Raw genomic sequence first — 16,199 nt, 5'->3', positions numbered from 1 at the left:
ACTTTGAAAAGTTTAGTCATGTATTGAAGATTGTGAGAGATTTTCAAGAGTTTATAAAGATGGTTGTTAAGTGGTTGGTTGTTCAAATCGTTAACATTTTTCAAGTTGAAATTGAGATTGCTAAGGGGTGGGTTGAGATCCATCAAACTATGGGCCCAAGCCTAGTGTGGGAGTGGGCAGAGTCATTACATAATAACTCCCCTTTGATGCAAAATCTGATATACCAACATGGGACCTAACCTTGACAAGCTTTGAGTATGAAAGTGCTTTTGCGAATCCCATTAGCAACTTGTTAACTTGTTCATCAGTCAAAGAGTCTGTCTTTCAACAATGATTCTATGAGTGAAGTGATGATGAAACTCAATATGTTTGGTCTGACCATCATGAATCACATATCTTGTCATTACCATTGTAGCTTTATGCTCATAACAGATTGGTGTTCCTTGTGTTAATTTGAGCAAGGTCAAGATGTCTCATAAATTTATAAATAAAATTGTTGTCCTTGGAGCTTTATGAGATTGACATTTTCACTACACAACTTTTTATATCTTTGAAGGCAGCCTTACAGCTTCCCTGCGCACATCACAAAATCCCTTGGAAAATATATAGGGTCCCTTCCCTTTGAGCAATGGATTTAGGTATGCTTCTTAATCCATACATCAGTGACAAAAGCTTCACCAACTAAGGGCTAGAGCTATAAATGGAGTTCAATATGGGAGTATAAATTGTTTAGAGTTATGTCAGATATCTTATCAAGAAGCATTCAGTTACTAGGGTTCTCTATCCAGATTAAGCTGAAATCATATGAAAAATGGCAGCAATATTTGTCCAAGTTTGAATCTTAACCAGGTCGGATTGCCTACAGATATCAGGTTCTAAAGGATCCAACAGGTCATGTTCCACGCCAGACTTACTTGGTATAATTGCTCTATGTCCAATTACGTCAGGCTTGGGATTGCCTACATCATACGAATTTACAGTTCACTAGGTGAAGTATTTTAGAGACTTACCATACAATTGTATATAAAATGTTTGATTGCTCTTTACTAAATGTGAAGAGACGACTTATGTAAAATATTTCGTAAGGAGATGAAAGAGACCTACTGAAGATGCGACTCATAAAAATTTACACTTTGAATCCACAAATTTGAAGCGAATGTAAAGGGTTATGTATGTGAAGAGTGTCATTAATTAACTTAAATTAAGGCTAAACCCCAGATCTCTTCCATGGTCATGTTAGCCTAAGGCATAAAAGTTGTTGTAGAACAAGGGTGGTCATTGCAGAACAAGGATGGAGGCAGGTGTGCTTAATGTGCGGGCAATTGCGTACACTAATCACAACAAAAAAAAAAACTTATTTTTTAATATTTTGAGGTAATTTTTTTCATTTAAGTAACAATGTTTTTTAAAAATTTAAAATTTATTATTGATGTCTTTTAACTAAAAATTTCTTATTCCGCCATCACAGGAAAAGAACAAAATAAAAGTATCCCTTGGAATTTAACAAACAAAAAATGAGTTTGAAGTTTTTAACAACAGCAATATTTTCAATTCTTTGTTAACGCCAAGAAGGCACAATTTAAGCCGCCTTTCCTACGGCAGGGTGAGGCATTCCGTCATTTATCCTCTCTTTTCTCTTATTTCCGTCATTGTTCCCTCCGGTTTTATCCATTGGTGTAAAGCAAAGCAACCGGAGGTCCTTCCGTTCTATCCCCAAGTACGAATCCTCGCCTTCCTTCTCTCGTCCCCCACATTCCCAAAGCAACTAATTTGGTGCCTGCTCTCTATCTCTTCTGTTTTTCCTGGAGGATTCGTGAGAGGTTCCGTATTTTAGTGAAACCCATTTGTCGTTTGGGTGCCTAAAGCATTGAGGGCAAGATGATTCCCGTGTCAAGGTCAGCAAATTGTTACTTGGGAAATGGTTTTCGAGTATCATGTGTTATCTTTAGCCGTATCGGTTAATGGGCAGTATTCTTTTGCTTATTTGTCTTCTTTATCGTGCCTGAAACGTGGTGACTTCTTTTTCGCCTTTGGTGGTATGTTGGATTCAAATGATGTCAATTTTGTGCCTTCTTGAATGAATTCGGGGCACAACCATTTCGTTGTTATTGGGAACTACTGAGAGATGGTGTTTCTGTTCTTCCCTAATTTATGGAGCAGGGGAAGTTTTCACTGTTTTTTCTCCTACCATTCATGTTAGGGCTGGACATCTCTTGCTTTTTTGAGATAGAATAAGTAATGTGTGATTCATTACGGCGGGAGATATTGGTTGTTCCTTTATGTGCTTTCTTTTACGGCAGTTGATATCTGCACAGGGACCTTTTGTTGGCGGTCGTGAGGTAATTAAACCAAACCACGTTGGCTTAACCGTTTGAGGTTTTCTGTTGCTTTCTTAGTTTGTTTATACTGTCTACTTCTTATCTTGTTCTGAGCTTTGCAGCGATTAGTGTTGTTCATGCAAAGTTCACGAAAGTATGTGGATTTTGCTGCTGCATTACTATGTTGTTTTTGTTTGAGAAGAGTATTTGAGATGCTAGTGCAGAATTTTCATTCGTTTGTCATTCCTTTATCCCTGATTCTTTCTTTCTGTTTCCTTTTTCTCTGCTTTTGAGAGAAATAGGGGTTCATGGCGTTAGGAGGTTCAATGTAAAAGAGGAAATGGCCTTGGTAACTCATAACGCGCAGGTATGGTTCTGCTACACGTGGTTTCGTACTTGAAAAAATTTTGCAACCTTGTTTGGTTTTTGTTGGAGAAAATGTTGGTAATGGAATGTGCATGAAAAAAATTGAGATCTTCAAATCCTGTTAAGGACTGACATGCGTCTGGAAACTGTATTACAGCATTCTTTTCCGACCAGCACTTCAAGATCGTCTTTACCATGCTCGAAAGCGGTCAAGATAAAACCTTCTTTGGCCCTCCGCTTGGTTGGTAGAATTAATCAAAACAACCAATCAAAGCATCGTCTGCTTTTCAGGTGAACGATTGTTGTTTTTTCTTTGTTTATTTAATAACCAAGGCCTCCAATTGTAAATTAGTGATTTTTAGTAGTTTTCTTTGTTTGCTTTCCCTGTGCAGATTTATACATCTTCTCAATTTATTTATTTATTTTTTAATTTTCATGGTTTATCACTATGGGCAAGCCTCTTTGCTCAAGTTGTAGTTGGACTACTTCTTTCACTGGTGTTGCAGTTGGACCTCCCTCTCTCTCACTTTCCCGTTCAAGAGGGTGGAATACACAATGACAGAACTGTGTCTTCTTGACCAATCTGCATACTCTGTTAATCCAAAATGTGCAGTACAGCTAGCTTCCTAGCAGTAAGTTACAGTTTATGTATCCTAGTAATCTGCTAATCCCCTAGTTCCTAGCCAAATAGTTACAGACTACATAGTCCAGCAATGTGCACAGAGAGAAAGTCTCTATCTACTGCTTTTTTTTTTTTTTTTTGGGGGGGGGGTGGGGTGGGGTGTGGGGGGGGGGGGGGGGGTGTATATGAAAATACAAATAAGTGAATTGAAGAAAAAACAATGAGAACTGGGCGTTTTTCAAGAATCTCTGTTGCCTTTCCACTTCCTTTCTTATCATATCCCAAGTGCCTTTCACTTGCTACCCATTCTTTCTATGTTCTGGAACATTTCATGGGCAGAAACAGGAAACGAGGAAGAAGGAGCAGTGGTGGCGGACTGGAGGTGAGGGATGGAGAGAAAAGATAGCACAGGTCTCATATTGTAGTAAATATTGTTCTTACTTTTTATCAGCAAGGTTTTTTTGGGCAATAATCAGAAAGCTTGTTTTTCTTGGAAAAAATCTCAAGAATTAATTATGAAATTATGAGTTTCTATACTATTTTTCTTATAAGCACAGTGATCCAAATTCAAGGTAGTTATTAAAATGTTACAGTAAATGAATATGTATATATTTTTTTACATATTGCAAAAAACACAAAAATTATGATATTTTGGACTTGGATTTTTTTTTAAAATATTGCAATTTATTCACATTTTTTTTTTCTTCTTATGGTTCTTTTTTGACATGATATTTTGAGAAAATGGCAATATTTTTTAGACCTTCATAATTCATACTCCATAGCATAGAACTTTTCCTTACCTTCCTTCCACCCAGACAAAAGGTCCTAGCTCTTATTAGAACTGATGAACAATCGAGCCATGTAATTTTGGACGGAGAAGAGATCAATGATTAAAGTGAGTGAAGGATAGGTCATTAGTTTTTTTAATTACTCATTATGAAACAAAACAGTTAGTCCCATAAAAGAGCACCTTGTCTGAAGTGGTAATTGCTGTGTCTTTCTGTATGGTACAGATTGGTTTACTGTATCTCTTCAAATTAACTAACTAATGATCTATCATGAGCAATGGAACCTGGCTAACTTCCCTCCAAAGCGGTGTCAGCACTTTCTGTTGGGGTGATCCCAAATTCTTGTGACCTCTCATTATCAACACTTTGAGGTTGCTGGAAGTATTCTCCATAGCATAGAATTTTTCCTTACCTTCCTTCCACCCAGACAAAAGGTCCTAGCTCTTATTAGAACTGATGAACAATCCAGCCATGTAATTTTGGACGGAGAAGAGATCAATGATTAAAGTGAGTGAAGGATAGGTGGTTAGTTTTTTTTAATTACTCATTATGAAACAAATAGTTAGTCCCATAAAAGAGCACCTTGTCTGAAGTGGTTATTGCTGTGTCTTTCTGTATGGTACAGATTGGTTTACTGTATCTCTTCAAATTAACTAACTAATGATCTATCATGAGCAATGGAACCTGGCTAACTTCCCTCCAAAGCGGGGTCAGCACTTTCTGCTGGGGTGATCCCAAATTCTTGTGACCTCTCATTATCAATACTTTGAGGTTGCTGGAAGGATTCTTCATATGAGATTGTAAATTTGATATACTGCCTGTTAGTAAAATTGCATGGAGGTTATTGCTGATTAGAGCTTGTTCATGTATCCATCACAGATTTGCCCACATATTTAATTTGCAGAATCCTTGTAACTACTATCTATCTTCATCAACAGCATTAGGCAGTTCAGAGTCTCAGATCAGTTGCATCCCTACGCAAGTTGCTCCATTAAACTAACACTAATAGTGGTTTGCTTCTTTAGCATTGTATTAATAATAGCCGCTAATGACTAGCATTTATGAGATGGAATGTGGAAGAGTAAATAATATGCACGCCCGCATGCCTATGCATACTAGGTTTTTGATGAGCTTGATGATGATGTGATTTATTCCATGTAATTATTTTATTTTGTTTGCCTGTTTTTAGTAGTAACTGATGCACAGATTTTGTCTGCAGCGTTGGAAACCGACCCATCTTATTGTCATCAAGGAAACCATTCAGAGTATCATCATTCAAAGGCAACCCTAGTAATGATGAACCAGATATCAGGACTGATGATTCCAGATCATCCAATTCTTCCGTTCAGCTCTCATATGCGACACAACAAAAAGAAGAGGCTAGTGCAGGTTCTCATGACAAACAGAGGATATTCTCAAAGTGGTTGTTGATGTTGTGGTCATCCAGCCCTGTTGAGCAAGTAGATGAGATCGTAAATGAAAGACCACATGAAAGTGAAAGCGACACTGTCAAGCATGATCATCTTCAGACAGCAGCTGTAAAGCTTCTGAATGCCATACTGAGAGCCTTCCTTGGACTTGATCTTGCAATCAAACTGCCCTTGGTGATATTGTGGGTTTTACATTCTCCTATTTGTGTTGTTCTTCCCTCTCCTTTTGAACGAATATGATATATTATTGTTCTCCTTGTCTGTATCAATGTTCTGACAAGTTTGAGTCATGATGACATAGTTGCATTCAGGAATATAATAAATACATATGGGAAGTAGCGTACCCATTTTATGGGAAGATGAGATCACGAACAAACACAGGCAGCTTGGTCTGTGGTTGGTTAAGGTACAAATAACACAAGAAGAAAAGGTAGCTCAGAGCACAAAAAGACTGGAAAAATTCCTTTGCACGACAAGCATATATATGTCTATGAAGCACCATGATGATGACAAGTCTACACTCTGGCTTTTCCATGTGCAATGAGCATGTAGAGAAAATGAACTACCAATGATTAAGGCAGACGGTAAAGGGTACCCTCAGCATAATTAAGTTGGTTGTTCTGTAGGATATCATCAGCATCATGCTGTTACTAGTGTCTAATCGATAATTTGACTGAATGGTCTCGTTGAAATCTTAAGTGTTTGAAATGATTGATTCAGAGTCTGAGACTTGCTTCTTTTTTTATAGTCAAACATTCACTTTGCCTGGTACTCATACCTAGTTTATATATGTAGGGTAACACATGAAAGTGGTTGAACTGATGTAATCATTTTGTATGTGCAGTGTTCCTTTCTATTTAGCGGTCAGTGCCATCTATGGAGGAGAAGTTGTGAAGGACCTTACGCCTCTGTGGACACTGGGACCTGCCATTGTCTTTCTCTATGTTAAGCTGGTGGAAGGACTCTGTTCTCTGTATGTTTTCACCTTCAAGCAGGCAATCTTACTACTGAAGAGGGCACCTGGATTCTTGTTGTGGCTGTACAGTTATATAAAAGAAGGGAAACTAAAAGCGAAGATGAGGGAAACCTTTTGGCAACCTGTGGTTGATATAAAAAATTTAGATTACAGGTCATTAGTCAACTCAAAAATAAAGGAACTGGAAGTATGGATGGTAGAACAGTACCTAGATTTTGTGGAGTCAATATGGCCTTACTATTGCAGAACAATCAGGTTTCTCAAAAGAGCGAATCTCATTTAAGTTGGCGACTCTGTAGGAACTATATCAAGAACACATGTTTTAGTCTGGTTTTGTTGACCACCATTTTTGATCCATCCATTGGTGGTATAGTGAGGGCAGCTACAAAATCTCCTGGGAAAGCAAGATAGAGAAAAGCTTGCGATGTCTTTTGCAATTTTTTCTGGCTGGAGTTCCATGTGAACTAAATTGATCGGACCAGTTTTTGCTGTTGAAGAGGGTTAGAGCTTTTCCCATATATTTGTTTGACTTGTAATCATCAAGCGGTTTCTATTTTTCCTTCGAGTTTATGGTATTTCACGTCCATTTTCCGTGCTATTGTTTATTTCTAGATGAATCTGCCAAGTGGATTACGTTTGAGGTCTTCTATGCAATTCTGGGCTTCCTACCAAACCACTCCTGCAGCAAATTGAATGGAGAACTTCAAAGCTGGTAGTTTTGGATCAACCTTGCCATGATATAGACCGCAGTTCTATTAAGACATCGAGTTCTGATTCTGCTTTTTGTTTGCGTGAAACTGGAGATGCTTGTAAGCGGTGATCAGCGAGAAAGGGCTATATTTCCTCTCTAGATCTCTTGATGTCAAAATAATGTCTACCGCAGCTGTGAGATCATTCAAATGATCGATTTCAGTTATTGTGATGGCCATGAACCTTTCAGAGTAAAATCCTTGGTACGTCTTTGTTCTGATGTGTCCACAAAGTTGGAAAACTACTTGATTTGAATGATTTAATTTGATATTACGTGACAGTATGAACATCTACATAGCCTCAATGCGCATAACATGTGGCAGGCTGCCATCCATCGTTGCCCATTTTCAATAGGCACAGGACAGCTGATCGAGCAGTCCGGCTGGTATCCATTTTTGCCCCAATGGGTATATCACAGCTGGTCGGCAAGAGTTCATTCTAGAATTCCATCCTTTGGTGATTCAATTATTGAAGAGGCCATGAACGTTTCAGAATAAAAACCTTGTTTTGATGTGGCAACAAAGTTGAAAAAAGGAACTTATTTTGAATTCGTTAATTTGATTTCACTTTTGAAAGTTTGTACAACTATTTGCCTCAGGGGGCAAATAGCTAGTCGAGTTTATTCATAATCACCGGCATTAATCTCTTGGGTTAATGGAATGTGATGCGTTAATGAAATGTGATGTGATACCAAGTTGAAGGTACATTGTCCGACTCCCATGGGAGTTATACTCTTGGGTTAATGAGGCTTGAAGGGGACACTTTCTCCACCTTAAATCTCATACAGCCAAACGCGGGGGCAGTAGGATGCTTCCCTTGCTCACCCGAATAACGATCCATCATTATCTATATGCGTGCCATGAACTGTAGTTGTCGAGCCAAGCTTGGTTTTTTTCCGACTGTTGCAAGCTAAGCTTATGAAGGGATTAAGCTAAAGGAGTCATGTCCAAACATCAGCTGAATATGTATCTTTAGGTTGATAAGCTTGTTGACTCAGGTGACCTCTTTATCCTTTTCCGGCGAGGCCTATCCTCATCCCCGGTGGAAGGCCACTATGTTGGCAGGACATGAGGACATTCTAAAATGGCGCTTGGTAATATAAACACTCATTTTTTTAAACACCGTGTTTCATCAATGTGTCTCAAAGTTGAACACATTCATTGAATAAAATTATCTAAAGAATGCAGTGTTCTTGTTACGAAATGCCCTCCAAATTAGGCCTGGGCCACCGGTAGGGTACCCAGCTCGGTTGGGCTCAATGTTGCGGCCCGGGTTGGTTCAACCCGGCCCGATCCGACCGATAATAATTAAAAATATTTTCAATTAATTTTTAATTTAATAATATATATTTTATTATTAAAAATATATTATATATCATAAAATTTATTTTATAAATTTAAAAATATATATTTTTTAAATTATCAAACAGGTCCGGCCAAGTTGGGCCGGAGCCCGGGTTTCGACTATCGGGTCAGGTCCGGGTTTCGGGCCCGACCGGCCAACCCGGGTGGGGTTTTACCGGGCCAGGCTCCCACCCTTACTCTAAATGCTTCAATTGCACATTTAACTGTGAGCGGCTGGTGGAAGTTGCCGCTTGATCATTGATGTTGCCTCTGACCAATACATCAAACAAGAAAAAGCCATCATTCTAAAGTTCCAGCCCCTTATCTGCGGGGAGTGGGCTTCCAGATCCAGTTTTAAGGAAAGTTTTCTCCCAAATGCACGCACTCAGTTTGGATGCCTAGTGTACATTAGCTTTGTCAAATGAAGAAAACATACTGCATTAGAAATTATGTTTTTAACGTTCTTTGGCATAAAAGAAAAGTTTCATTTCCTATTATTATTATTGTATTGTTAAGACAAAACAGTTACTCTTTTGTTTAGCGTAGATGAATTAGAAAAATATGTTTGATGTCACATTTTGAGAATATTAGGACTATAAATGTGACGAACAATACCAAAATATCTTTTCTCAATGCTATGTTAGCATGAAAATTTGAAAGTCAGACATATATATATATATATATATATATATATATAACTTTCATCATCCAGAGTCTCCAATGTGAGAGAAAAACAAAAAAAAAATGTGAACTAATATTAAATGACAAAAATACCAATCACCTTATTTTCCTTATTTTTCTCTTCTCTTAACTGTCCATTGTGTTGGACCAAACAACCTTAGTTAGATGGTTGGGTAACTTAGGAAAACCAGAGTTACCATTTAACTTTCTTATAATGAACATTTTTGTCATATAATATTAATTCATATCCTTTTCTCACTGTTTTTCTCATAATCATACAGGTGAAGGGTCTTAGTCCACAATCTAATCAACACCGTGATATCATGATAAACAATTAAGAGGAAAACAAAGATAAATAGTCGATGAATGTCTTCATCATTCATACATTTTTCTCATTGTTTTTCTAATACCATTCATGTACTTCAAATTGATAATCTTTATTGGATGACTTAAAAACTTTAAATAACCAGAGTAATCATTCACACATAATATATACATGAAACATTTTACATTTTTATAACCCAAAAAGTACAGTTTTTTTTAAGCCTTAAATTCAACGGAAAAGTTACTCCCTCTGTTTCCTTTCTCATTTTCTTTTCAATTTCGCTTGTTTTACACATGATGTAAAAGCCAAGGTGCATCCCAAAAATTTTAATTTCAAATCCGCTTTCTGCTCATCTTCTAAAAGATTTCCACCACCTTGTCATGTAGGTCAATATTGGAAGCCCAGGATTCAATTATTTTGCCCTAAATGCGGTCGTTTTTGGCATCCGCTACCCACCAAAGCTTTATTTATTTATTTATTATATTTGCAATTCCTTTCATGCCCAGGAATTGAGTAAGTTGCCAGGCGGCTTTAGCAGGACCTACTAAATATTAATTAACTCACCAATCAATTTGAAGGTCCCTTGAATAACATCCGATAAAATTAAATTGAGATCTCTATGGCCGTCATTGATGGTCGAAGCCAATTCTCTGCCTTACTGGGGATTGTTAAATTATAGCATCCCAAAAGCTCTAAACACCTAACAATTGCATTTAATTTACCTACTACCAGGAATACTTGCATTGACACTACTTAACGTGAATAAATTAACTTGCTGCTGGGGATATTATAAGTGGCCCGGACTCAGTTCGGGTCCACGACCTAATTGGATCTCACTTAAGTAGACTTGGACTTGGGCCAGAATTTTTGAAATCGAATCCATATCCAAACATTGATATTGGCGGGTGAATTTAGCAGGCTTTTACACGCAATCAAGTTTCCAATCATATATACTCAGATCTCAGATTTTCAAAACGTTAGTTTGGGATCTCGCTGAAGTCGAATATATATATATATATATATATATTTTGCATGACCAACGTCACAGAAAAGGAAGGGTCAACTTTTTTTATTTTTTTAATAATAATGGCTCGTGATGTTGCTTCTTAGTATATATATATATATATGAACGCCATTTTTTGCATGACCAACACGACAGAAAAGGAAGGGTCAACTTTTTTTATTTTTTTTAATAATAATGGCTCGTGATGTTGCTTCTTAGTATATATATATATATATAATTTTTTGCATGACCAACGTGACAGAAAAGGAGGGTCAACTTTTTTTATTTTTTTTAATAATAATGGCTCGTAATGTTGCTTCTTAGGAATCTTCGCCTGTCACGGGGTTCCCTTTCGATCCTTCTCTTGTCTCCTTTGGACGCTTACAGTTTCTGCCTGGCTTCCTTTCGGTCTTTGGATGCGACATTCTTTTACATTGTTAATAGATTTGTATCTGCTCTAGGGATAAGCGTGTCCGGAACACATTGCCCACATTTGTAGACCGCGCTAAATGTGATTAATGCAAATAATTGCCAGAGGTGGAGACACATCTTATAATAAATAGGGAACCATTGTCTAACGCCAAATTCATTCATTCGACCGATCGCCATTCTCGAGGGAGAAGTCAGGAGAACTGCGAGCAAGGAGTAGTTGAAGCTTCTCATCGTCAGCACCCCAACTTCCATATCATATCACGCAATTCATATTACGGTGTATGCATATAATTCTTCACTGTTTGTGATGAAAATCAATGTTAGTTTTTCAACAAAAATGATCGATAGTTAGTGTCGCATTTGCAGAAACATGAGCTCCTTGTCATTACCACCGTGGACTATACTGGGTGCTTCGGCTACGCCGAAGAGAGCAACAGCACGGTTGAGTGCTCGCAAGAAAGCGTCTTGGAGATGCCAGCTTAGCCCTCAAGCTGTAGAAGCACCGGTTCAAAGACGCTCGGGGAATTATGGGCCAAGCCAGTGGAAAGATGATCTCATCCTCTCATTAAGAAGCACACACGAGGTAAATTGTTGTTATACAAAATAAATAAAACCTTTATAAAGATTTCATATTTGTGCTGGTCAACAGATTGGATTTGAAGAAAATATATTCATAACTCTAAATACTTTTTTAGCATATTGAGTTTTGAATTTGGATTCAAATACAATGAAGAAAAGTCAAATCTGAAATTGAAATATGGTCTGAATCAGATTTTTACATTCATGTCCGATATCTGATTGTAATCAGATACATTGACATCCTTAGCAAGCACCTGTCCTCATTCTATTGGTAAAGAATTAATTCAAAGATTACGATCGGTTGTTTCAGTTGTTAGAGGATTCGTGCATATATGCATCTTCACGCTTAGATGGTCTAAGAAATATTAATAGACATATACGTATTACTCTAGAGCCGCTTTGTTTTCTTTAATCGAAAGAGATCAATGCAGGGCAAGCATGGAAGCGATAACACTGAGGAGATCAAAGAAGACGTGAAACAATTAATGGTGGACGCTTGCCATGAGCCAGTGGCTCAGATGGAGCTCTTGGATACCCTCCAAAGGTTAGGAGTATCGTATCACTTTGAGAAGGAGATCAAAGTTGTAATGGACTCCATTTTCGAAGACAGAAAGGAATGTGAAGACCTCCATGCTGCATCTCTTAGATTCAGATTGCTGAGGCAACACGGTTATCCTGCCTCCCCTGGTAAATATTCATCTTGGTTTATAACCTGAAGGAACATACTTTCAATAATTTTTGAGTTCATAGCGTGACCTTTTCTTGTTTGGATCGTCACAGATGTTTTTAAAGTATTTAAGGACGAAACAGGGAAATTCAAGAACATCCTTGCAGAAGACGTGAAGGGGTTGCTGAGCCTGTATGAAGCTTCACATCTAGGATTCGAAGGGGAGAAGATATTGGAAGAGGCCATGACCTTGACAACTTATTACCTCAAGGAAAGTGCCAAGATGCTGAACTTAGATTCCAGCCTTGGGAAGCAGGTAGCACATGCCTTGGAGCTTCCACTTTCAAGAAGGATGCTTAGGTCGGAAGCAAGGAGCTACATAGATTTTTATGAAGGGATGCCTGGACACCACTCTGGTTTACTCAGACTGGCAAAGCTGGATTTCAATAATGTGCAGTCTTTGTACCAAGCAGAAATAAATGAGATGTTAAGGTACTTGGTAACAGTAGATGCATTTCTTTTGTATACGTATATCAAAATAAACTTATATAATTTGAAAAATTATTGATTCAATCTTTTGTAAAAATTGATCTTCTCCAGGTGGTGGAGGGGCCTTGAGTTGGCAGAGAACTTGAAATTTTCGAGGGACAGATTGATGGAGAACTATGTGTGGACCATAGGAGTCAACTTCAATCCTCTTTTCTCTGTTTGTAGAAAGGGCCTTACAAAACTCAATTGCCTCATCACGACTATCGATGATGTTTATGATGTGTATGGTACAATTGATGAGCTAGAACTGTTCACAGAGGCCGTTGACAGGTAGTTCCTCCATGCCTTCACTTTACTTCTCGGCATGTTATAAGCATTTGGACATCAGTACTGAATGCCGGCCGACTAAATGATACTGAATATTTCTTTTTTTCTCTAAAAAATCAAGCTTTATCTATTTTGTTTATACAAATAGGATTTTGATTATGGCATAATTTATATTCTTACTTATTGATTAGGGAGAGGAAACTAAAGGATATTTGTGATAATGTTATAAATTGACACTAATGTGAAGAAACTGATGTTTGCAAGAGAAACCTGCTGAGGCTCTTAAGCAACTAATTAAGTAAAGAAAGCCAAGTACTTACTAGGACCTAAGAAGCTGATAAAAATTGATATCTTTATATTACAATTGTAGACTTATGTTCTCTGGTTTATATCAACTTGTGTATATATTTATATGAAAAAAAAGACCGATCTGAGCAGTGAGCAGCGCCCAACCATTTCCTTCATTACGGTTTCCTTTTCTCAAGTTTCATCCTTTTAATTTTAACTTGAGTTGCTGAATTTACTAATTTTGCAGATGGGATATTGGATACATAAATAAACTTCCTCAGTACATGCGGATGTGTTTCCTAGCTCTTTATAACACAACCAATCAATTTGCCTTCGAATTCATGCGGGACAAAGGCCTCAACATCCTAGGCTACTTGACAAGAGCGGTAAATATACATTTACTTTTCTTAATAGTGACATATTTTATACTAATTTGCCAAAAATTTATGATAATATTTCAGCGCTATTTTTTTAGATCCTCTACAATATAATTAAATTAATAGTCGTCATATGATACAGTGGGCTGATCTATGCAAGGCATATTTGGTGGAAGCGAGGTGGTTTTATAATGGATATGCACCCACAGTAGAAGAATACTTGGATAATGCATGGGTTTCCATATCAGGACCTGAAATATTGGTTCATGCTTATTTTTTTGTGCAACATGATATGAAGGAAGATGCTGTCGTGGACCTACACCATTTTTCCAACCTTATAAAGATGTCTTCCAGGATTCTGCGGCTTCATGATGATGTTGCAACTTCTAAGGTTCTTATCTCTAATTTTCTTAGTACCTTTTTGATTTAATTATAATTTCAACAATAGCAAGAAAAACCTGATCTTATTTAGATATGAATTCAAGAAAAAGGCTTTTTGTTTGGAAAGCCTCTGAAATCGCATGAATATATTAATTTGAGATATCAATATGATGAAAATTAAGTCCTACCTATAGTAAAGTCCATGCTTTAAGCCAAAAGACTAAAAAAAACAAAAAGGCCTAAAAAAAGAAACAAGTATCCTAAAGAAAAAAAAGAGAAATAGCTTAAAAGAAAGTACCCCAGTCCAAGTGGGGACTAAAATCCACCTTCAAAAACTATCAAATAGCTTAATTGAGAGATCCGGCAATAGATAACTCCTCCATGATTGAAATAGAAATAAATTGTTTGTCAGGAAAAGTTTTCTCATTCATTCAAACCCGCCCTTCCTAGTCTTGATCTAAGAATTAATTATTAGAGATTTTCCTTTAGTAAGCCAATTTCATTTCCATCTTGCAGGATGAGATTGAGAGAGGCGACGTGCCCAAATGTATACAGTGTTACATGAGGGAGAAGGGTGTGTCGGAGGAAGCTGCTCGTCATTATGTTGATGGTCTTCTAAGTAATGCTTGGAAAGAACTCCATAAAGAATGCACAGAAGCTACTTCTAATGGCACTAGTCACCCGCTTGTACATTGTGCCCTGAATCTTGCAAGAATGGCACAGTTCATGTATCAACATGGAGATGGTCATGGTTTTTCGGGAAGAGATTATCCTGCAGAGCGTATACTGAGATTGATGGTGGACAGTGTTTGATACGAGATGGATGACCATCTTCATCATCTTCAGCCGTGTCATTATCACGCTAACAGACATATTATATTATTATGTACCTTTGCATGTGATATCATTGTAGATGGAGAAAAGAATATTGGGGATGAAAAGATTAGGTGGCATGTTTTCCCCGAGAATTATATTTATAGTTCTTTGATTGTTTTTTTTTTTCCAATTTTGAAGGACAAAATTGTCTAACGTAAGCAGAAAGCTGGTTGCCCAATGTATATTTAGCTGGCGGGCATGAAAATCCTAATGTATTTATAAACATTAATTTAATGTAAATCATGTTTTAGTTGGAGTTATTTTTGATAAAAGATTGATCATCTTCTACTATAAAAGAAAGATAGCGAAGCAATACCCACAAAAGATGCTCCTTCAAGTAAGGCTAGCACAGTTGACGTACCAATATTCCTTTGTCAAATCCAAAGCCCCAGTCGAGGAATCACATGATGATGTAAATGATGTAAATGAGAGTAAAAGTTTTAAAATTGTTATTGTCCAGTGATTCTATGAATCTGTCCTAATTTTTGGAGCACTTCTTTGAACAGTAACAATATGTTAAGTGCCAAACAGCTTATAAGGGGCCGTTTCATTATGGGAGTGTAATAAATCATCCCATGAGTATCCCCTTAATATTGGAGCAGATTCTAAAACATTACAATATGCAATAATTTTTTAAGTAAACTCATGAAATAAATTGTTACTATTACCATCGTCAAATGATCATTGATGGACCTTTTCCTTATATGGTTTGAAGAAAAAAGAAATGGTATTGATCTTCCTACCCAATTCTCCCCGCCCAGGATCATCGAATAGACCATACACCATTTGCCTTTCTATGTAACCCTGCTGGGACATATAGAGGGCTCTCTTCTATAGGTGGAGCCCCCCTCCGCACCTTTTGAAAAATTAAATTTTGCATATTAATATCTTCAAAAATTTCTGTTTAGCCCTTGTAATGCTTTGAAAAATTATGAGTTGCCTCTTTGAACTTGAGAAATTTTATTTAGTGCTCCACAAATTAATTGTTTAACCCCCAAAACAAAATCTTGGCTTTGACCCTTTTCACTCAATTTCCTTCTTCTTTAAAAAATGAAACAACACATGCACCTTTATGTAGAGGCGGAGTCAGAATTTTTTTTTTGGGATGCTGAATGGGTGTTGGCAACAGCAAAGAGAAACGTAAATTTCATTCTGTCTATGTTGCCTGTGTTTTAAGAAGT

At 37.2% G+C, this 16,199-nt stretch overlaps 2 protein-coding genes across 3 annotated transcripts; both read left to right on the top strand.

Moving 5' to 3' along the window:
- Positions 1-1,633: 1,633 nt before the first annotated feature.
- On the top strand, positions 1,634-7,533 carry LOC116264860 (uncharacterized). Of its 2 annotated transcripts, XR_004174935.2 has the most exons (6): positions 1,634-1,895; positions 2,621-2,685; positions 2,842-2,975; positions 5,314-5,706; positions 6,369-7,000; positions 7,113-7,533. XR_004174935.2 is itself a non-coding variant. In XM_031645293.2 (5 exons), exons 2-5 carry the CDS (start codon positions 2,659-2,661, stop codon positions 6,781-6,783), a joined length of 969 nt encoding a protein of 322 aa, XP_031501153.1. In that variant the 5' UTR covers positions 1,634-1,895; positions 2,621-2,658; the 3' UTR covers positions 6,784-7,075. The 2 variants fall into 2 exon arrangements, 1 of the variants encoding a protein (XP_031501153.1); XM_031645293.2 differs by lacking the exon at positions 7,113-7,533 and having other exon boundaries at positions 6,369-7,075.
- A 4,505-nt stretch (positions 7,534-12,038) lies between these two features.
- On the top strand, positions 12,039-15,070 carry LOC116263540 (alpha-thujene synthase TPS3, chloroplastic-like). The gene is made up of 6 exons (XM_031643279.2): positions 12,039-12,300; positions 12,394-12,772; positions 12,881-13,099; positions 13,632-13,770; positions 13,904-14,152; positions 14,659-15,070. The coding sequence occupies exons 1-6, from the start codon at positions 12,039-12,041 to the stop codon at positions 14,953-14,955; spliced, it is 1,545 nt and encodes a 514-aa protein (XP_031499139.2). The 3' UTR covers positions 14,956-15,070.
- The last annotated feature ends 1,129 nt before the right edge of the window (positions 15,071-16,199 follow it).

The sequence above is a fragment of the Nymphaea colorata genome, chromosome 11 (assembly GCF_008831285.2).
Source record: "Nymphaea colorata isolate Beijing-Zhang1983 chromosome 11, ASM883128v2, whole genome shotgun sequence".
In the NCBI taxonomy this organism is placed as follows: Eukaryota; Viridiplantae; Streptophyta; class Magnoliopsida; order Nymphaeales; family Nymphaeaceae; genus Nymphaea; species Nymphaea colorata.
This window is presented reverse-complemented; position numbering and strand designations above follow the sequence as displayed.